This window comes from Nelumbo nucifera, chromosome 5, assembly GCF_055504915.1.
Source record: "Nelumbo nucifera cultivar China Antique chromosome 5, China Antique-T2T, whole genome shotgun sequence".
NCBI classification, from domain to species: domain Eukaryota; kingdom Viridiplantae; phylum Streptophyta; class Magnoliopsida; order Proteales; family Nelumbonaceae; genus Nelumbo; species Nelumbo nucifera.
The window spans coordinates 2,417,299-2,440,697 of NC_142653.1; the positions used below are offsets into that span (position 1 = coordinate 2,417,299).

Genomic DNA, 23,399 nt, shown 5'->3' on the forward strand with positions numbered 1-23,399 from the left:
TATTGATACCCAATCCATTGATAGAAGATAAAAATACAGGTTTGAAGGGATTGGACAATCTAGAGATTGAATTAGGCCGATCTAAAATGGTCCATCAGATTGGATTGGACCTGATCCGTTATTGGATCGGATTGGAGTTGGACCCCCTAGTAGAAGATGCGTTAGTTGGTGACTGACTGGTGAGAAACAAGCCTTTCAAGAATCAAACCCGTCTACGTAACACCTGATTCAAAGTCAAACGCACTGGTGGAGGCTTTAAGAGATTAGATGGCGCCATGGCGGTGGCGCCCGCACCGTGGGCACGGAGTAGAGGAGGGGAAATGGGGAATGATCTCTTATGATATCCTTCCGTTTGCGTTGGTTAAGTTTTTACTTTTTACTTTTTTATGCTCAATAAAAACTGAACCGGTACCTGTGCTTATGGACGCGGCAGACATACTCGCTATCCAGCCAGCTTCTTTCGCTTCTTCTTCTTCTTTCCCGCTCTGTAGCCGTTGGATTGAAATCTTAAACAAAGGTTCGTACACGTGGCATCAACCTTTGCGGTTCAGTAAAGTTCCAACGATTTTCGTCTCTCAGTTGGGGAGATAAAACGCTTCAACCAGAATCCATCTATCGAACTCTAACTCACGCAAATCTCAGAACAAAAAAAGGGCACCAAAATTTCAAAACCTTTCTACTTTCATACCAGTCACGCAAGGATTGTGTTCTGTGGATTTATTGTTCTGTGCTCTCTGCAATCTGCATTGCATTGTTCCCCCCAGTTCCCCCCATCACTCCCTCTTCCTCTTTTGAAAAATAAAAGCGGAAAAAGAAAAAAAAAAAGTAATATAGAGGGAGGGACCGAGGGAGGAAAACAAGAACCCAGATCTCTCTCTCTCTCTCTCTCTCGCTCTCTCTTGAGTCTCGGTTACTGCTATAATTTTATTTGCAAACCAAGATCCGAGACTTGTTATCGTCAAAGAAGAGCAACAAAACAAGTGTAAGTGCTGCAGGAGGGGGGATGCTAAGCAATCCCCAACGACAACTTCAATAAACAAAAAAGGAAAAATCATGATGTTCCTTACCAGATGGGCTTCCGATCTCGACTGGCGTCTTCTCCTCTTAACCCTGCCTCCTCTCTCTCTCCTTGCTTTCCTCTGTCTATCCGCCGTTACTACCACCGCCACCCCCAACTCCTTTTACTCTTTCGCCCCTCTCAAATCCTTCTTTTCCCACCGTATCCCTTCCGGCTCCGACAACTCCACCTCTCCATCCATTCCACCTCTCCCTGCTCGCAACAATGAACCGATGGCGGAGGATCTTCTGAAGAAAGAGGAAGAATTGAAACGCTCTAGAATTGCGATCTGTCTGGTGGGTGGGGCCAGGAGGTTCGAGCTCACGGGACCCTCTATCGTCAATAACCTCCTCAAGGTTTACCCCAATTCCGATCTTTTCCTGCACAGTCCCTTGGACCGCGATTCCTTCAAGTTCTCCCTCCTCAAGGTCGCGCCCAGGCTCGCTTCGGTTCGAATCTTCGAACCCAAGCCCCTCCAAGAGACCGACTCACAAGTTCGCGTACTCACTGCTCACAACTCTCCCAGTGGGATCCAGGTTTGTTCCACTCTCTCAAGATCGAGGCTGCCGTTTTGTTTCGTTTTCGATTTTTTTTTATATATATATATAATTGACTCACGAGAATTCCGAGGAGACATTCTCGTCTGTATTTCTAATTCTCGCCGGTGTCCGATACCCTCCTTCCCTCCCTCCATAAACTCTGAAGTCTGAATTCCATATATGAGTGTGTCAGAGTATCGTTACTATACTGGGTTTGGGTAGCCCGTTTCAGCCTGTAGTCTTATTAATTAAAAATGTTGTAGCTAGGGTTTGTATTCCTGCAAAGTTAAATCTGAATTTCTATAACAAGATTGATTTCGGTCCATAAATAATACGAAGGGCTTGTAACTTGGGAATTGATAATGAAAAGTTACACAGAGGAGAGGATTCATCATTCATGGCGTTGTCTCCCTCGCCGAACACCGGTTCGGTTGGTCAGTTACCCACAACCCAAACCAAATAACTTGGTCAAATGATTTGATGGTCCCTCAATTCCCAGGGAGGCAGGGAGGGAAGGGTTGGGTTTGAGGTTTTAAGTTTTAACGCATGCCTGACCTGACCTGACCTGACCTGATCGGCTGATCCTATCCCATCTCATCTGATCAAGGTCGATTGCTACTGCTACTCTCATCAGTGTGACGCGGATTCAGGGAGGAGCAGGATCACATGTTTATCACTTTATCAGTCAAGTCTTGTTTTTTTTTATGTGGATTTTAGAGAAATTTTCTTGAGATGGTTCAGCCCTCACTGGTTAGTGGTTAGGACTTAGGTGGGAGAAAGAAAACGAGCAGTCGTCCAATTAGGCTGCCGCCCAACATTCGGGGTTTAGTGAGTCAACTGTATTTGATTTTGTCTGCAGTGGTCCCCATCAATGACAGGGTCTGAATAAATAGTGGGTCCATAATTATCTCACGGTCACGGTCTGAATTCAATAAAATAGAGGGAAGGGAGGGTTATCTCCGTTATACTTCAAATCCGGAATTTGATTAAAAATTGTTAAAAAAGTTAACAAACTGTTGATCTGGGTGATCTATTTGTCAATGGTTTTTAACCATTTTTATTTTTTAATTAGTTTTTAATTTTACCGTCAGAACAAGCCATCCATTTAAACCAAACGATCAGATTATTGACCCAAAAACCGATGATTTGGGTGGCATTGCATTTAATGGATTATCGTTGGCTATTGACCTTAATTGTGTTGTTTTAAAATGTTGTGCAGGGTCTGCTACAGTACTTCAACCTTGTAGAGGGATGCCTAACGATGATCAAAGCTTATCAAACGCAAAACAACTTCACATATGACTGGATCGTCCGTACCCGGGTTGATGGCTACTGGTCCGCTCCGCTCCACCCTGATAACTTTATACCCGGTCGATACCTGGTCCCTTCTGGCTCTGGCTACAGTGGTCTCAACGACCGTCTCGGCATTGGAGACCTCAACACCTCCGCAATTGCTCTCTCCCGTCTCTCCCTCATCTCCCACCTCGATTCCGCCGGCTTCCGCCAACTCAACTCCGAGGCCGCCTTTAAGGCCCAACTCACTACCCAACGCGTCCCCTACTTAACCAATCGCTTACCCTTTTGCATTGTCAGCGACCGCAAATACGCCTTCCCGCCCATGCGCTACGGCGTTCCTGTTGCCTCGCTCTCCAGTCCGGGCCCGCTCAGTGGGACCAAATGCAGGCCATGCACGCCGGTCTGTTCCGGCCCTTGCGTCGCCGACGTTGTGGCCACTCTCTATAAGGGCTGGAGCTGGACCGATTGGTCTAACGGGAGTCTTCAGCTATGTGACGCGCACGCCGAGTGGGAGCCCGGGTGGGAGAAGATCTTCGACCGAGTGGCTGGTAAGAAACTCGCCGCAGTTAGAAGGAGAGTTGGATCGTTAAACTTGGCGGACTGCGTCAGTGATTTTGAAGAGATGAAGAGACGGACCGTAAATTGGGAAGCTCCACCAGCGACGGAAATTTGTAGAGTAGGTGGCCGGAGTAGCAAATAAGCAAAAGCGGCTCAAGATGTAGTGCGTAAGTATAATACACAGAGAGAGACCGAGACAAAGAGGAGCAAGGCATTTTTTAGGGTATGTAGAAAAAGTTTTGCTTTGAATTCTCCGAAAAAGAAAAATTTACACTTGTATTAAAAGAAGAAAATTTTACACTTGGATCTTTCAGTGGTAGAAGTAGAATATATTGAAATTTACACCAGTAGTAGTCTGGTAGCAAATAGGAAACCAATGGTGCAAAATCATGTATGTAAACAATGTATGCCATGCAAAGATTATTTTTTTTTTCTTTAATCAATATAATGCTTCTGAAACATGCGTTAGGACTCGGGACTCAAGATATAGCTGTTACTGGTCTATTCATCAAAATGATCAATCCGATTCGAGGTGCTCAGTTTTCTAATTATTTTAATCCGATTTAGTTTAATTTTGATCATTTGTAAATTGTTCAATCTAATCATAGATATATATTAATATTATATTATTATTATAGTTTTTTAAATTAAAAATTTTTAAACGGATTGATCAAATTAAAAAATAACTCAAACTGATATAATTTGAGTTAACAGGTTTTCATCATTGGTCAGTCAGATTGGGTTTGGATGACTAGACCAATTCGATTGGTCAAATAGCATGGAACTGAAACAATCCGACCCTTGAACACCCTAGCTTACTGATGGTATTTGAAAGACGCCAAGGACCGTCCCAAAAGCATTTTATTGCTTTTACTTGCAATAGGGGTTATCCAAATTTGATTTGGTAAGAAAAACTTACATGATATCTAAATTTGAATCGAATCTGACCAATATTCAACTTTCCTTATTCCATCGATTTGACTAGATAAGTGAATATTTGATTTGAATTCGATTCAATTTGACTGAGCATTGTATATTTCATATGAACAATGAATAGGGGTATAGAATGGGAGTTGAAATGGATAATTTGATTCTACCTGTTTGATTAAGGGGCTTGGTGGAAAGACGTTTCTCCATTTGAGAATGGTTATTTATATTCCTTATTGGGGTTGAGAATTTATTCCAGCTGATTTCAATTCTCATATGAATCAAACAAGTGGAAAAATAAACCATTTTGATTCCGATTCCAACTGTAAACCAAATGGGCCACAAGTCTTCTTGATTCGTATTCAGGTAATTGAATCCTTTGTCTCATCTATTATTTCCCTAATAAACCCTTGTCTTTTCAAAAAAAAAAAAAAAAGAACCCTTGTCATTGTAGGGAGGATCCTTTTGAGTCATTGTATTCCCTGAACATAGGATTCTATTTCCTGAATAGGAATCAAGAATGAGAGAATTAGATTTGTGATTCTTACCTTAAGTTCAAGTGAGCAATGACCAACTTGTTTGAAAGTCAACAATGGTCTTAGAATTAAGATTTGTGGCATCGCAAAGATCTCAGATAAGAAACTAAGCCAAGGAGCCCAATATTTTATTGTTAATGACAAGCGAGGTTCAAAATTTTCATATGACACCTCAAATATGAGGCTTTTGGGGTCTTGACCAACCAATTTTAGGTGGTAGGCAGGCCTAAGACCAACCCCTGACTAATTTTTGTAAAAACACTAAAAGAAAGGAATGTGTGTGATTGAAACACATTCAATCACGTATTCGCTAACTATACACTATACACTACTTTGAAGTGTTTTAGAAGACGCAATGAGGGGTAATGGCCCAAAAATGGTATACTCAACAGGCAGTTAGCAACGGCATTCGCTTCAAACCTAGAATCTAATTTCATAGGATATGGGCAAATCGACTCAAAGGTAAGACTTGAGAGAAGGGATTTAGGTCTGTTGAATGTTTTACTTGTTTTTTTTTTTCCTTTATTTAGTATCAATATACATTTTGTTCAATGAATTTTTTTATATTTTAATAAATAAAATAATAAAATAATAAAATATTCAAAGGATTCATAAGGAAAAGAACCGAAACTGATGGCGGGGACTAGTTGGACCTTGGTTTCTATTTGTTGTTTATTATTTCCAAATTCTGGGAAGAAAGTAGCAAAAATGCCAATACCTTTGTTGTTTACTTGCGAATTTGGATGGTGTTCACTTAGGTAGGAGCTGAAATGGAGTAATGTGTGGATGGGAGAGGTGAGAGTTCTAAATTAACCCATACTTTGCTTTTCTTCCTATTCAATGAGAACAGGGAAATTCACTTAAACGGTCTTTCAGGAAACACCTGTTTGTTTGAAATTGTTTTTCCATAAAAAATGGTATTCTAAGTCACGCATTGGAACTCGAGAATGCATAATTTGGAGCAATGCCGAATTTGACGTTTCCTGGAGCTGCAGCTCATTGCTGCCAATAGGAACATTGGCAGCGATAGGGACAGACGTGGCACTAGATAATAGGTATCAGAGCTGAAAATGTTTCTTGGAGCATTGGTACCAAATAGAAAACGTTGTTGTTGCTCCAGGAAACATCCTAGCTGGAAGCAACGTTTCCAAGCAAAAAAAAGGCACTGTTTTCTTTTAAAATAGTGCTTCCAACCAACACATCAGCAGCACAATTTTCTCAGGAAAACAGTGTTGTATTTGCAGCATCAATGCCAAATATATACTAAGCGTATGTTTGGCATCGATGTTGTTGCTCTAGAAAACGGTGACACATCAGCACAATGTAGGAAAAAAATGGTGCTCCGGGAAACTTCTATTTGTTTGGAACCATTTTTCCATAAAAAATGGTGCTCCAAGCTATGCCTTGGAAATCGAAAAGGCGTGGTTTGGAGCAACGTCAAATTTGGCATTTTCTTAGATTGCAGCTCGTTATTGCCAACGTGGACATGATGTGGCAATGATGTGGACTTCCTATGATGAGACCAATGCTGAAAACAGACATGGAGCACTAGTACCAAACAGAAAGTGTTGTTGTTACTCCAAGAAACGTCCTACCTAGCAACAACGTTTCCAAGCAAAAAAAAAGACATTGTTTTCTTAGAAAATGGTGCTTCCAATCCACACATCAGAAAACGGTGTTGTATCTGCAACATCAATGCCAAACATACACTAACACGTCAATATTTTCTATCAAGAATTTAAGGGGAGGGCCAGAGGGGTGTGTTAGTACTTTGCACATTTATTTGATATTTGAAGGGAGACGTTTGTTACTTGTTTGGGTAAAAACACATAAGAGATTTAAGTAATTATCAAATGACTCGGGGTATTTACATTTCTTATCCAATGACATTCAAGAATAACCATTTACTAGCAAGTAAATGTCGATACATTTACTGGGTAGAACTGTCTCTTCAACTCTCATTTGAAATCAGCCCAAGTGTTGATGGTACACGTACCCCGTTCAATGTCGATACATATTCAGCACCACCACAACATGGCAACATCAGTCAAATACATTGTAGCTATGCGTATCTGGGTCATCTCACCATTGATGCTGGTTGCTACAATATATTGTTCCATCTGCCATAGGAAATTATCAATGTCGCATGCATCATGTGTTCTAGGATAGGGAGTTGGCTCCCTAATCCTAATGTGGGAAGGAGTGTGCATAGTGAAGGTGTTGGTTGGCTTAGTAATGATTCTCTTTAGGATTGCACACTTTACCTTGAATTTATCTAGTTGAGCTTGGATGTTGGTGGAGGTAGACAAGGTTGATTTCATGGCAACACACTCTTCTTTAATTTCATTTAATTGGGCCTAAATGACCATTGGGGAAGACATGGCCCTCCTCCATGTTGCTCACTTGCTTCTCATCTCATCGACTTGAGCCTAGAAGTTATCGAGCTTGTTTTGAATATGGGAGTGGGATGAGCTTCCTTCTTGTTGGCGTGCGGTGCTAAAGACTTCTTTAAGGGTCTAGTTGAGCACGTCACGGACCTCATTGACAAGACCGCTTGTGTGGCCTTCCACTTGTACCACCGCACTCTCGATGGGTTCCATATTTTGGTGTAGCTCATCCACTCAATCATGCATCTCGCCCACAGTGGCTTCACAATGTAGCACATGTAGGTTGATGGCTGCATGCTTGTCCGTGGATTTCTCGTGCTTGCTTGCCTTTGATGTTTGGGTCTTTGGTGCTTTGTTTTTGACAATGTCATTGGTGGGTGCGTCATTGGTCTCGTGGGATGGGGAGAGTCCATGCTTGATCTCCTCTGTGATGTCCCTGTTATGTTTCATGATGCCGCTTGCGTCGCGAGTTGATTTGCTAGCAATAAGCTCTTGCTTTAATACCAACTGTCATGGGGCTAATCGGAGAGGCCCCGTGTGGCACTCGATTGGGTCGAATAAGTCTATGAAACCAAGCAATAGCACACAAAAAGCAACAAGAATGCACACGAATTAATAAAAAAACTATTTGTATTGCATAAAATGATGATAAATACAAACACACAAATTTGTGTTGAGGGGATCTTGTGCTTAACCTTTACATGGTATTGACATATTCAACTACCTACCTCCCCTCAAAGAGTAAATTAAGCTTTTAAGAGAGTGATAAAAGAAAACATCAAAATGATAAAAATCATATTATATAATTACAATATTACCATTGACATTCCTCCCTTACAAAATAAATACATAGCCCCTCACAAAACACACATGAAACATTGAATGCGTGCTGCAGGAAGGATACATGGTACTCGTGAGCGAGGTGAATAATAGGGCTGCTGTCTCGTATGAGTAGCAGAGCTTATGAAGTAACCAACTCTGAATTATATCTAAAGAACCTCTGCTCATTTCTTATCTGGAAATGGACGTTTAGAAATTAAGGAGAGTCTGAATATAAATATAATAACTTCACAATTAATATATAATTTGAAAACACGGAAAAAAAAAAGAAAAACAGTAAAACGAAGATTGAAGAGGAAGTTAGTCAAACAAAAAAAAAAAAAAAGAAAGAGTGAAGAGGAAGGTAACGTTACCTCTCTTGTTCATATCGAAGGATTGAAGAAGGAAGACTGCATATATACAACATAACATAATTTAATTTTCTTATACCAACAACAACCGTATCAATTAGAAATAATAAATCCAATGGAACATTCATTACACACCCTGTAGGCTGTAGCTGTAGCCAGGGAGGTTTTGCATTACCCGTATGTCGTAGTAGTATCGAATACTGATAGATTTTGGTGGAGGTTTTGCATTCCACAGCAATTTGGACTTAGCAACATTTTTTTTTATCTAAAACAAGCCCAGCTTCCTCAGAAAGTAGCCGAAGAGGGGCCCTAATGGGCTTAAACATTTGCAGGAAAAATCATACTGATTATTAGTCTGTCCATGAAGCCCATGATCAATAAATAAATAAATTAATTAAATTAAATTGTGGGAGTTATAGGCAGACATGTTCGAAACAGACGATATCGGCCCATGAGATGCTACCCGTTGGGAGACCAACGCAAATAGAAAGCAATTGATGGTGTTTCGTTCTCCACTAATTTACCAGTTACTCACCTTACGATGTCAAGCCCGCCGGGATGATGTCAAATTATAAGTGTTCCTGCTCCTGCGTCAGGGTCATGTGGGCGTTTGGTTTATATAGTTTTTGGCTCATTAATTACTCCTTATTTTTTTCAGAATACAAAAATGTGATCATTCAATCGTGACAAATTTGAGGAATTAGGCCTAGAGAGTTGATCAGAGTGGTTTGGAATATATTTAATGTTACATACATATGGCACTGCTACCTCATTGAGTGGCAGTATCGGTGGATCTCAGCTTTTATTAGCAGCACCATTTTTTCCAAAATTGTATACTTTGAGTACTAAATAAAATGGAATATTGTTGCTCTTTAAGTGTTGATTATGACTTTGTTAAGCAAGATTATAAAAAAAAAAAAGTGGACTTTTGGCGATTTGAGGGGCCAAAATCAGTATTATGTTGGGATCGACCATCACGCATTTAGGTTTTATTTGATCTGCGTGTAGCGGGATAAAACACACCATCGTTTGTTCCAATACACACGGGCCCACATGTCAGTGATGGAATACTACACTAGTGTGTTCACTTATAATTGGTTCAGTAGCTAGTCCGAGAAGTAGATCCGGGCTGGATTAAGTTTCATTTTCAAGTTTCTATAATAATAAAAAAAAAAGATTAATTAAGTGTAGGCTATCAGACAAGTAACTAAAACTTGATACTTAGGCTTGGCCTAATGGCCTCACGAGTCACGCCCAGGTCCAGACAAGTAATAAACCATCGGAAATAATTAATTAATTAGTTTGCACTCCCTTAGTCACTACTCAACTAATGTATAAGAAGTAAGAAGGGAGTGGAGGAGGGAAACCATGTAGTGTTTGGTATGTTGGGACTTGGGAGGTATTTCCGAAGAGAAGGGAAACCATAAACCATATATAATGACTACTTACTCTCTTGAATCTTGATGAGATTGCAGGTGCATGCATAGGGGCCGAGGCTGATGCTGAGCACATGGGCAAGGGCAAGGGCAACAACCGGAATTTAGATTACGATGGCATCGGCATGGATGTGGTCGATCTGGGACTGGCCCTCTGGCCGGGGTGCATGCCAACCTTAATCTTAACTTCTTAACCCAAAACCCCCGCGTGTGCAGTCAACAACAACAATAATACTAATAATAATAGTTTTTTATAAAAAAAATTAAAAAAAAAAGAATTTGATGAATTAACAAAATCAGATACATTAACCAGTTTACAAATATAACTGTGGTAATAACAAAAGGTTTCTTTTTAGGGACCAAATTACCCTTTCTTAAATTTTGCATGTTAACATCAACTCAAAGATACTGGTCATCATCTCCTTCCTTGGAATGCCACAACAAGGATGTGGAGCAAGCTCTCTCTCTTTCTCTCTCCATCTTCTTCCTTTCCATCTTTCTATATTTTCAACTAACTCAGACTAAGGGCTTATTTGTTTCTTCTTAACTCTTATTTTTTAAGAGGAATATTTTAATTTTAAGAGAAAAATTGTTGTTATTTTCCTATTATCTCTTATCTCTTACGGTATAATCATATAATTTTTTGTTTTTCAATGATAGTAAACAAATAAAAACTCTCATATATGAGTCAAAATGAATATTTAATAATTTTCAGAATTCATAACAATATTCTATGCATTCAGGATTCAAAGGAAATAAAAAATTACCAATACCGATATATCTCTTAATGTAATTATTGCATTTTCAGATGTCAATAGGTCCTAAGTCTAAAACCCACCGAAAATCAAAACAAAATACTGAAATAGAATTGAACCACATTTTCTACCATCAAACTGAAACAAAGTAGCAAAACCACTGCTCCCCACCTCTTTTTTTGTTGTACCCTCACTTTCTTCTTCTTCTTCTTCTTCTTCTTCTTCTACCTCCATCTTTGCTATCAACTTTTGTTATTTCTTGAAAGAAGTAGAACGGGAGAGAGAAGTACAGTTAATCAAAGAAACTCTTCCAATAATCCCACTTATTTGTAAAGCTAAGGTCTTTGGACGTTTGAAGAATCATTGGTTACTCCATTATCGGTTAATCCATGGATGACTGGCAACCAACCCGGTGCCAAATCTCTTGCAATTAATCTCAGGTGCCAATATCACAATAATCCCCTTAACAAGACGATCAAATCGGCCTTTTTAAATGTCTTACTTAATTGCTTTGGAAATAACTACCTTGATAACCTATATCTGAGTTTTCTTCAATCGATTTGATCTGTTATTGGGGAGTTTTCTGCGAAAATGATGACCACAGAAGAGAGCAACAACTTTGACGAGATGAGCTGTCCAAAACTGCACAGTTAGGTCAAACAGTTTGAGTGCCACCACCGAATCCATCTCATCATCACGGTTTACAGACTTCTTCCTCTATAGCTCATCTTGGTTTTAGATACAATTGTTGTTTACCAAAGATAAAAGAAAGAGTAAGGGAAGGGGTTTAATTGTTTTCTTCAATTGTCATTGTCTAGCTTTTTTATTTTTATTTTTTTTATCTTTTATTAAAGCTTTGAAAGAAAAAGTAGCAAAAAGTAGGAAAACTTATACAACATTTGTAAAAGTTTCCCCACCTTTTCCACCTTTCCTTTCCCTTCAAACCAAACATAACTTAAGGGTATTGTTCCGCTCAGGTCATATTTTTCTATGCCTAACTGAATTTGTAAATTTATCAAACTTTATCATTTATTTAATTTGCAAAAAACTTTTTAATAATAATAATAATAATAATAATAATACAGCATTTTATTCTTTTTCCACCTTCTTCTCATTTTAGTTTTTATTTTTTTTTTCTCTTTTTCATCTACGTAATTATGTGGTAGTGATTTTGTATATAGGTCGTAAATTTAATATTGCTATGTGTATAGAACTAATTTTCCTTTAATCAGAGGTGACTTCCATTAATAAGGCAAAAGAAAAAGAAAAGCATTTGATTCTCTTGTAAATCGGAGAGTCATTGTTTCTCTCTTCTCTCTTTTGTTGCATTTTTCTCAACCGCTCAACATATGATCGTATCTCTTCGGATCTTCCACATGTATTTGTTTATCATTTCTCTAAACAAATTTTTATTAAAGCATTTATATTCATAATAAATAAATGTACTAATACACAAATAAACTCTGGAATCTGGTATGGATGTCTTCACAAATCGTGTGAGGTTGTAGAGAGTCAACCCGCGTGAACAACAGTGACAGATCACAGATGTGTTGGATCGGGGTTGCGTTTCTGTTCCTGAAACACGCTCCATCCAAATCCGACGAGACGACGACACCAAAACCGCTAAGCTGTAGCAGCGGTATAGCCTATAGTGGTTAGCGGTTTTCCCAACCATATATTCATTACGCCATGATCCTAGATTCCTAGGCAAAACTGCCCTGACAGACATACGCGGTTCCATTGCAATCCAACTCAACTCTATGTAATGTAATGTACCTACTTCCTTATCACTCATCTCTTTCTCTCTCTTTCTCTCCGGCAGATTCTCACCGCGTGGTGAAAGTGGGCACCACTGACGTCTTTTACTCCGTTTCACAATGCCTCATAGACCGAATCAGCCCCCCCCCCACAATGTCCCGTCATTCATGTTAGCATGTGAAGTTCCTTGATAATTTATCTTAACAAGGGCAACGTGGCCTTATCGTCTACCGTTTAATTAGGAACGTGTCATATGCACGTGGTATCTGTCTCCTCTCCTCCAAGAAGGAAAACCACAATCCGCAAGCGCCTCGGAAAACCACCCCCGCCCACATGATCGCTGTCGTGCATATGATAATGATTCGGTACAGCTGGATTTATTCGCGGATCCAGTTATGTTGATTGTTGAATGTTGAGTTCCTTCAAATCACTTCACCCATTTCTCCCCTCCCCACCCACCCCCTCGTGCGCAACTTTTTTTTTTTTAGTTCCCCTTCATTATTCATATTCCATTATTATGAAATCATATATGTTTAGTATTATTAAAATCTCCCAACTTCCTCTGCCTTATAAATTTAATCCCTCCCTGGGGCAGAAAGGCTTCGTCTCCGCCAAAGTCCCCAAAACCTTTTTGTCTTTTATCTTTAGGGGTTTTCATTATCAACAGAGTCGTTGCAGAACAAAACGCAGAGGAAGAAGAAACAAAATATGGTTCCCGGATTCCGCCGCACCCTTTCTTTCCCAAACCAGCATCCCAGCCGTCCATCCCGACCGCAGAAATCCTACCATATCAGATCCACTAGTCTCCCATGCAGAGCACACCCCCAGATCTCCCAGCTCAAGGATGAGATCAATGAGCTCAAGACCTGGGAATCTAAAGCCCTTTCCCGGAATTCCGCCTGGCTTTGCGACGGTTTGAGCCGTCTCAGGTGCATTCACGACTCTCTTGACGACCTCCTCCAGCTTCCCCAGACTCAGGACTCACTCCGCCGTCAATCCCACTGGGTCGAGAAGCTCCTCGAAGATTTCCTCCGCTTTGTCGACGTCTACGGCATCTTCCGAGCTGCACTCTTGGCTCTTAAGGAGGAACACCTGGCCGCCCAGGTGGCCATAAGGAGGAGAGATGAGTCCAAGATCGCCTCTTACGTCAAGGCTCGTAAGAAAATGGAGAAGGAGATGTCCAAGCTCGTCTCTGTCGTCCGATGTATCGGGAAGAGTATGGTTCCGGGAGCTGTGTCGGTATCAGATGGCGATGCAGAGTTAGCTGCAGTCCTTAAGGACGTCAACGACGTCACCGTATCAGTGTCCATCTTACTCTTCAACGGAATCCTATCCTCTTCGTCGCCGTCGTCGTCGTCGTCATTGTCATCCAAGTCTTGGATGCTATGGAGACCCTCGAAGAAGACGAAGAAAATCGAGGCAGAGGAGGGAATTCGAGAGCTGGAAGAAGTAAGAGTAGAGAGCCTGTGCCGTTTGAAGAAACAAGGAGAAGAGGAGGTGCGCATGACATTGCGAAGAATGCAGGCTTTGGAAGACTGCATTGGAGGGATTGAGAGTGAAAGCGAGAGAGTGTTTAGGAGTTTCATCAACACCAGAGTTTCTCTGCTCAACATTCTCACACAATAGAGAATAAGAGTGATGGATTGGAGAGTTTAATTATTGAAGATTCAAAATTTTGTTATTTGAGTTAAAAAGAAGCGGGAAATAAGAAGAGTCAGGAGCGTGAAGAGAGGCTGTAGTGGTGTGTACAGTAACGATCATATACATGTATTCTGTTAAATTAAATGAAGGCCCTTTCTAAATTTCTGGGTCGACGTCGAGCCGAAACTCGCCGACATTTATCATTCTCGCTTAACTCTTGTTTAATTTTTCCATAGTTGAGGCTTGAGATGTATCATGTATGTGGTGGTAGTAAGTGCAGAGGGAAAAAAATTCATTAATTTGTACCAACAATTGCATTTTGCACCATTTTAACAGCATTAATTGATTGATATATTTTGATGAGAATATGAATGGAAATTGAATCTCATTCTCACATTCACATAAATGATAAACCCAGAAGTGAATAAATATCAAGCTAATTAAAACATGGGCACTCGCGCGTTTGTAGGTTTGTTTAATTAACTTTAAACCTTAAGGCTGTGTTTGGTGTGAAGGAAAAAAAGTAGGGAAGAAAAAGGAAAAATAGAGAAATCCATACAAGGTTTGTAAAGGTTTTTCTACTTTTTCCTTTAAATCAAACATAGCCTAAAGCATTAATAATGTAGTAAGTCGGATGGTTGATGATAAGGAAGGACACATCACACATCAAACTCTAGAAGAGTTATTTAGTGGCAACTTGAAACCATGCATTAACCCCACCCCTTCCTGTCTCAATTGAGGATATTGTGTATTCATATTTGAGAGGCAACCCAAGTTGCAGTATGGCATCCAACCACGATCCCTATTATGTATAGTTAGTACAATATCTCTCTATCTAGCGCAGCTAGCCAGCTTATAGTCTCAATGAATTTGGGTTGTTTTCAAAATTCAATATTCCTCCTACGGTCTCGGGTCTATTTTATATCGAGGGCCAATCTTAATTTAACTCATCCATGGCCAAACATGTCGTTGATACACAAAAAACTCAAGGTCTAGAAATTGAAATTCGGGATCAGCCTTTAATTATCCATTTTAATTTCTTGGCTGTTGGTCGCAAGTTGGCCACCACCAGAAACTGTTAACTGTAACAGCACATGATTTGGGTTGCATAACTGCATTATTGATTTAACTTAAAATAGGGGTTATTTTGCTGGGCCTATACACTTAAATATGTATATATACACCAATGAAGCCACGAGAACAAGCTTAATAATGTAGAGTTGTTATCATTTAGGTGTTGCTTAATTAATTTGTCACTTGATTCTCCACCCCAATAATACACAGCTTCATTTCTTTTATGTTTATATTAAGCAAGTCAAGCTTAAATATACATCTGATGCATGCATGCTTTAAAAACATGTGTTTCAGAAATATAGATTTTCATATTTGACGGTTTCAAAAACTTGAAAGAGGAGGACTTTCCAGTTCATCACTACATTTATTTTCTTCTTCAGTTTAAATATTAATTATTCTGCCTGCCCAGTGCCCACACAAGGACCACCATTTTGCGGTTTGCGGTAATAGCTGTTCTTTTCCCCCATCTGATTGGAACCTTTTCGTTCCGCTTCCGCCTTGGACAGGACAGTAGGTGAGTTGTGAGTAGGGTGGTATCTGGCAGCAGTACGTAGGGCCAAGTTCCATGTGAGTCGAGCTGGAATTACCCTGTCTCGGCTTCCCGGTATATATTTTGGCCAGACCATATATGGAGGCACGATTGGACGCATCCCATTTCATTTGGAGATGTCAACTTGTCAACCAACAGTAACACATTATCCTTTAATTAATTGACAACTTAAGAAGCCAGGATTAGCCGACCCAAACATGTCCTACAAATCATCAACTACATAATCAGACTTGGACATGAATAAACCCGCTCCCGGCGGTCTTCACTCTTCTTTCTTGATTTAACTTGAGTTTACATTCTTGTTGTTAATTCTAAATTGAAATATTTCTACTACTACTTTTTTTTTCCCACCCCTTCCACAGAAGGACAGGGATGGGTTTTGGCCTTTTGGGGACAGTGGTCCGTTGCTTAGGGGTAGGGTCATTTTAAATTACCAGGTGGCAGATATTCAGAAAATCACGACCCATCTCACATGACATTCCGTATAAGAGACGATCTGTTGTGGATTAAAAGTGCTACTACAAAATGAAAAATGAAGATAGTGACTGCTTGAGCTTGAGTGTTGCTCCACGATGAGTTTTCTATGAATAATCACTATGCCCAGGCCCATCAATTACTTAATTAGGTTAAACGAGATCCATGGGTTAATAAGATTAACCAACATATGGGCCTTTAGATGGTAGGCCCAAAGCTCAATTCCTACCAATATTAAATGGTCAGATTGACGTTAAAATGATAAGAGAACAGCCACATAAAGGGTCCAGTTCAATGTATGCCTAAATCCTCTGTGTCAGCAGCACACCATATTCTTACTTTCTAGCCCAACTATTTTTGGGTCAGAGTGCCAAATATAAATATATTTGGTGCAAAACTTTGTATATGGTATTTCTAAACTCTGCATTTGCATTTGCATTTATACGAATTGGACAAAATCCAAACTCACACTATCCTCACGGCACTTGCAATTAATTATGCATTGGGAATATCTCCCTACGAATAAAATCATACTAGTGCAGAGACGTTCCGAATATACGGCTGTAAGGATGGTGTGTAGACGGATTTTGTGAGGATGAAGTCTGAGCTCCATTTATACAACTCGTGCAAGTTGCAACAACAAATGAACCCATGTATTGGGTATAGCAAATGAATTTGCTTCTAAGCATTTATGGTTTAACAGTGATGGCCAGAGGCTTTCCTTTTTATTTCTAGGGAATGTGTGTAGCATCCAAAATTAGTTATTCACACAAGTACCATTTTATATAATAAATAAAGAACGTTCTCTGGAAAGTAGAAACGATATAAATATAATCTCTCTTTTGTAGTCGTCAAAAAATGGTGCAAGCCTTAAGCCTTTGATTCCAATTTCCAACGTATGATTATTGCTGGTTTTGTGCGTACGTCCTTCCTTTTTTAACCAGCCAGCTTTTGATGACCCACTTACTATGTATATATATCTAATGATATGGAGGTAGACGGATTGCCTTAGCTAAACAAAAGTAACCCAACTTGGTGGTGCAGTGGTGCTTGGAAGAATATACATCTCACCTCTGGCCTCTGGGTGAGAAGGGAGTTCATTTATCATTACTACTCTATCGTCTATATCCACCGTTGGCCCATGTCCTGGTGGTGATCAACTGATGATGACTGACGATGATGATGTCTTACGTTTTTTAATTAGGTACATGCCGTTAGGGCCATTAAATGGCATTGATTATTATTGAAGTGGAATACATACAAATAAAGGGACCAGGACCAAGGAGGATGGTATCGCAGAACCACAAAAATGATTACAAGAATACAAGATAGAGTGAGTGTGATTGATATATATATATATATAATGATATACATATTTGTCCGTTGTCCCTCGATAGCCTCATTGAGTAATGACACCAGTGACAAGAACCAAGTGGGGAATTGGCCACAGTACCCCCCCCCCCCCCCCCTCCCACTTGGTGGTGACTGGTGAGAGACAATTGGATTCAACGACGACCAATTCAATTGGATTCGGGTCGGGCTCATTTGCAAAGCGATAAGTAACAACGAGGAAATGGGATCAAGATGGCCTTCTGGAGTGTGAGAGTAATATAAGCCCATGATCCACTACTAGTATTGCCACCGCTCCGCTCGCAAGCCAGCATAGTCATGGCTCATGGGCTCAAGTCTCAGGGTTCACATTCAAGAGGTTCTTCATTAAGGGATGCATGGATTCCATTTATCAAAAAAAGAAACAAAAGGTTTAGGAATGGATGAGATCAGAAGCTAGTGGACAAAAACGACTTGAAAAAGAGTCAGAGCGGGTCAATGTGGGTTGTTACACTTACTCTCCAAATGCATCAGACTTCAAATACGAAACTGAAACCAAAATTATGTACTACCATCTCTCTCTAACTTTTGAGTTTGAGATCAGATGCTGCCTGCACCCTGCCATTAGGCCTTTGGCATCCATCATTTAATTTGCTTGTTTTATTTAAACAAATCGATGACTCAATTGCAAACTATTAAGGCCATTTCGTTTTTCGTGAAGTGAAGGGGTTGGTCAATGGGATTGAGAATCCCATTCACGTTCCAATTCTAAAATTGTATAGGACCCACGGTAAGTTTCATTTTCCCGGGTAAACGATACCCTTGCAACACTCGGGTAAATTGGTTTCCTGAGTGGAGGGTAAGTAGATAAAAAAGGAAAATCTCAAAATGCCTCCCCTCGGCCTCTGCGTTTCTCCTCTCACCTCTTGGCTCTCCTCTTCCACTCCATCATCTTGCTGCCATTGGTTCTCTAAGTTGCTGCTGCTTGATCTAGTCATCGGCTCCATCATTGACTCTCCTCCATTGTTGCTGCTTCATCCTCCTCCACTCTGTTGTCGACACCATTGAGCTGCTGTTGCTTCGCTTGTCGTCTCTGCTCACTGTTCTTTTTTCTCCATTGAAATGGTAAGAATCACTATTCCTCTTCCTGTTGATCCGCCGTTTCAATTTCATCTGACCAGATGTTTTTTTCTCCATTAATTTTACGGTTTACAATTTTAAATTTCCGACCAGATGTCGTGCAGGTAGAAACTCTGAGAATGAGAATCAATATACGGGAGAATTTCCTAATGTGCCATTCGATGCTATATAAATAGAGTTTTTACCTTGAGATAACTTGGATGCTTTCTCCAACCATAATCGATCAGGAACCAAGTAAAGTTCACAAAATACGGACATGACCATTCGCTTTGAAAAATTTTGGCCTCTTCATCAAACGATTTAGGATCTACTGACCACAAAATTTTGATATTCAAATTTATCTAACCGCACAACGCGAATATCGGTAACCCTTGTCATTACTAAAATGTCTAATGTGTAGTTGTGTGAACATAACCAGCAATGTGTTGTAGTCAGTAGTTCCGACTTCAAACTACATAATACATATTACCGAGCCTTGTAAATTGTTGTTTAACCTGATTACGTAACCATTCTCAAATGGTGCAATACCTGTTTTTTAAATAAGTTTAAGACATTACATCAACTAATTTTTATTTAAACAATGATGTATTCTTATTTCATTGGGGTTGCATGCAACCAATGCTACAGTAGAATGTTCACTAGTTTTAAATTCTAAACACTAGAGAATCTGATTTTTTTTTTTTGTTTGATCATCGGAGTATCCATATTTTATAAGGTTCCTGGTTCCATCAACTACAAAAAAAGTTGTGTGAATATATTCCTTTTTTTTTAGATTTTGAAAGAAGGGAAAGTTGGTCAATAAGATTTTAGTTTCCATTGAATTTCTGTTTTTTTTTTAATGCAATATTTTTATTTTTAATAAATTTCTCTGTTTTTTTTTCCAATATTCTAGTTTTTGTCTGAAACATATTTTGTGATTTTTTATCAATTCCTGTATTTTCTGCAATTGTTGCTTTTTTTTTGTCTGAAATATATTTTTTGGCTCAAACATACATCCTTTTTATTTCTATCAATTTCTGTACTCTTTGCAATTTCTGCTATTTTAGGTTGAAATATACATGTATTATTTTTTATTAATTTCTGTATCTTTCTGTAATTGTATACCAGGCTATAATCTTGGAATGAATGTCTTCTTGTTCCACTCCTTTTCACATAAACTTTTATTAATGAAAATGCTGCTGCTTATAAGGAAAATGTAAAAATATCATAAATCTCATCCTAGAAATTCAAAAAGAAAATCAATGTGTTGATTTTGTTACTGCTAAAAGTTTGAAGAAATTTCTATAGATGAAAACTGGGTGAATTAGAGTATTAGTTAGAAATTGTGTATTTTCTCTTGCCTGGAAAGCATCGAGGGATAGGCTTCTTATTTGGAAGTGAAAACAGTAAAAGCTCTAAACGAACCATGATTCATGTTCAGAGAGAATTGAGGGGGAAGCAGAGTTCTATACCACCTACAGTGTAAAGAACATGTTAGTTATTAAGTTTGAGATGGTTCTATTTAGGCAGGAACCTCAAATTTTTAAACGAGTTGAAGACAATTTTGGAGTTTGGCTTTTGAGATCTATTATGGGAGATAGGGAGGGATCCAATGGCTTCTTACCAGTTATCCTTTATTTTCCTGGTTGTCTGAATTACTTACAAGTTACGAATTATAATAGGGAGGTCACATTAATAACCCCATTACCCCACACACTACTATCTTATATGATATATGGTTCCAACACCAAACAACAGTACTGCTTATATGGGTGTTGGAGGGTAAAAAGTATTTCTTTATTTACTTTCTTTGTTTCAAGACTTTTGTTTGAAGGAGTTTGAAAATGTTCTTGACCGTCAAGTCAACAGCCTTGGTCTTACTTCTGAACAAGAAGTAGGGGAAGTAGTCTTTGAAGCTAGGGAGGCAATTGAGGATAACACCGGTCAGGTTCTTGGGGTAAAGGACACTTCAAAACCTTTTGAAGGCGTTAAAGAAAGGGATGATTTGGGTTCAGATTGTTTGCTTCTAGAGAGGGAGGTGAAAATTGACAAAACTTACATTGTTCAGAGAAGGGAAGACTTGGGATAGGTGGTGAATAAGGAGGTGGACCTAATTAAAATCTTGGGGTTATAAACATAACATGCATATTTATGAGGTTCTAGTACCTAGGGAGCCTTTTGAAATGGAATTTGTATGGCCCTGTAGGTACTGTTCTCTTCAATTTTGTTGCTAATCAAATTCCTTTTTCTTCTTATGGTGTGATCCTTACCAAAGTAGCAGAATTGATCATCAAACTTCTGTCTCCATTTTCAAGTCTTAATTTGTTATTTAGAGGGTGTTTGCCAATATAGGTGATTTTTTTTTTCAAAAAAAAAAAAAAGAATTGTTTGTATTGATGTGATAGTTTTTTTTTGTTTTGAAAATAGAATCATACATATTGGCAAACACGCCCTTAGACAATCAAAAGCTTTGCTGTGTCACCAAAACTCTAGATTCTACTCACACTTTTAGCAGAAGTTAGTTTAATCATAGCTTTCATGTACAGAACTTGAAAATGCCTGTTGTTTCAACTGGATTCTCTTGTGTCACCAGAACTCTAATGGTCTGTTGCACAATCCATTTTTTCAGTTCTGCTCAATTTTTTGCTACTTGCACTAGAAGAAGAGACTGGAAGGCCATTCTCAAAGGGAAGGGGTTGTTACTCATTATATGAATCCCCTTGGTTTTCAGATTGATCTTTAGGGTTCTCACCTTATTTTTATTGTTGAAAATATTGCAAGTCAAGCAGAATCATAGCCATTCTTTTAATTATATATGATGACTCATCTGCTCTTTTGTATATATGTTGAAACAACAATGACCTTTGGGCACTTGGATGCACCTTGTATCAGATGCTTTTGGGAATTTCTCCCTTCAAAGATGCAAGTGAATGGCTCATTTTTTCAAAGAATCATAGCCAGAGATATGAGATTTCCAAACTACTTTGCTGAAGCTAAAGACCTTATTCATAAGTTATTAGTAAGTTAAAAGCACTTGCAGGTTAGATTTAGTTTAGTTTGAGTTGTTAAGACACTTTTATGTTTGTCCTAAATACTACTTATCTTCTTTATCTTTTGTTCTTTTTGGATCTTAACAATGTCATTCATATTGAGCTTTGCTTTGCCCGCCCACTCTCTCTCACACAAACACACACACACGCACATAGCTCTAGATGCCATATTTGTTCAATCTATTGTTTGCAATTTAGACTTAAAGAGTAGTGGCAGAAGTTCCTTTCCATCTTTAGTTTTATTGCAATTCAGACTTGAAGGATGAGCAACATTGCTTGGAATTTGTTGTTTTCTTATTTATCAATTAGTGGTGGGCTCATATCCCTTTAGCCTCAATTTAAACCCATCCTTAGTTTTTGTCAGACCCAAGTTTTTACACTAGAGACTCAAAATCTAAGTGCATCTCTTGCAAAGCTTCTGGTAAGTTGGGTTGGGATCAAGGGGCTGTAAATGTGTTAGGTTCAGATTAGATCTTTGGGACAAAAAACTTTAAATTAATTTCTTTGGGACAAAAAAAACTTTAATTTACTTCTACCTATATAGAAATTTGTACAATTCAAGAGACATAGGAGTTTTTGTTTTCTTGAAGATGCATTTCCATTTTCCTTTTCAATGAAGAGATGCATTTCTGCATTAGATTTGTAGATTATCTCCATAATAGATAGATATTCACTGATTCATGTCCTGAATTGTGGGTTATATATCTGCCATTATTTGCAATAATGTCTCTGAGCTTTGAATCGCAAAGAGCTGGACAGACCAAGTATGTTCCAAATGCACGCTCACTTGATGTGAGCAATGGACCTACAGTCCCACCAACTGCTTCTGACTTTGTTGGAGCTGCATCCCAAGGATCAAACATGTCGAGCAGCATGCTTGCTGCTGCTACCCCCAGCACCAGAAACATATACTTGGTGAGTGCCTTTATCCCCTTGTCAAGAAACACAAGGTAAGATTAGGTGTATGAACATATTCTTGTTTATCATAAAATATATTGTATAGATTCAATAAAATCTATATATCTTCTGTTTGTAGCCTGATCTTGCTGCAAAAATAACTGGAATGCTTTTGGAGATGGATAACTCAGAACTGCTTCTTTTGCTGGAGTCACCCGAGTCATTGGCTGACAAGGTAGAAGAAGCAATGCAAGTGCTAAAACTCTCCAAGACCAGAGTTTCTAGACAGGATTCTATTCATCCAAATTATTTATCGGCTGAGATTGCAGTCAACTAAATATACCTTATCTGAGGTTGTGCTCCAAGAAGCAGTGCTAGGATCCACCCAACTGTTTTTGATCTGGAACATCAATTAATGTCTTGTTTTGTGAAGTGGTTTTTAACTTGTTATTAGTGGTATGATGTTTAACTTGCTATATCAGATTTCTTAATGATGTTTTTGAGTGATTCAAAGCGCCTTGTAGTGAGATCTGAACAAGTTATTCTGTGTTCTTGATCTTTCCTCCACAGGTTATTGAATGAGTTATTGTTTGGATAGGTTATTTTGAACTTGTTACTTGAACAGATTATAGTTGAACAGGTTATTCAACTTATTATTTGGACAGGTTATGTGTTAATGAGACAAAATGTCCAAAAAAACATGAATTTGGGCCAAAGGGTAAAATTGGAAAGAGATGAAAAAAATAACAATTTACCCAGGAAAGTGGGTGTTGCAAAAGAACATGGGAAAATAAGAACTTCATTTACCTGGATAAATCAAACAAAA

At 38.9% G+C, this 23,399-nt stretch overlaps 3 protein-coding genes across 3 annotated transcripts; all 3 read left to right on the plus strand.

Annotated features, from left to right (window-relative positions):
- The first annotated feature begins 617 nt into the window (after positions 1-617).
- LOC104603727 (uncharacterized) lies at positions 618-3,750 on the plus strand. Its single transcript, XM_010267822.3, has 2 exons — positions 618-1,593; positions 2,816-3,750. Exons 1-2 carry the CDS (start codon positions 1,054-1,056, stop codon positions 3,590-3,592), a joined length of 1,317 nt encoding a protein of 438 aa, XP_010266124.1. The 5' UTR covers positions 618-1,053; the 3' UTR covers positions 3,593-3,750.
- A 9,397-nt stretch (positions 3,751-13,147) lies between these two features.
- LOC104603726 (DUF241 domain protein (DUF241)) lies at positions 13,148-20,715 on the plus strand. Its single transcript, XM_010267821.3, has 2 exons — positions 13,148-14,035; positions 20,461-20,715. Exons 1-2 carry the CDS (start codon positions 13,148-13,150, stop codon positions 20,713-20,715), a joined length of 1,143 nt encoding a protein of 380 aa, XP_010266123.2.
- On the plus strand, positions 18,228-23,179 carry MPC (maternally expressed pab C-terminal). Its single transcript, XM_019198799.2, has 3 exons — positions 18,228-18,632; positions 21,519-22,591; positions 22,713-23,179. Exons 2-3 carry the CDS (start codon positions 22,400-22,402, stop codon positions 22,908-22,910), a joined length of 390 nt encoding a protein of 129 aa, XP_019054344.1. The 5' UTR covers positions 18,228-18,632; positions 21,519-22,399; the 3' UTR covers positions 22,911-23,179.
- The last annotated feature ends 220 nt before the right edge of the window (positions 23,180-23,399 follow it).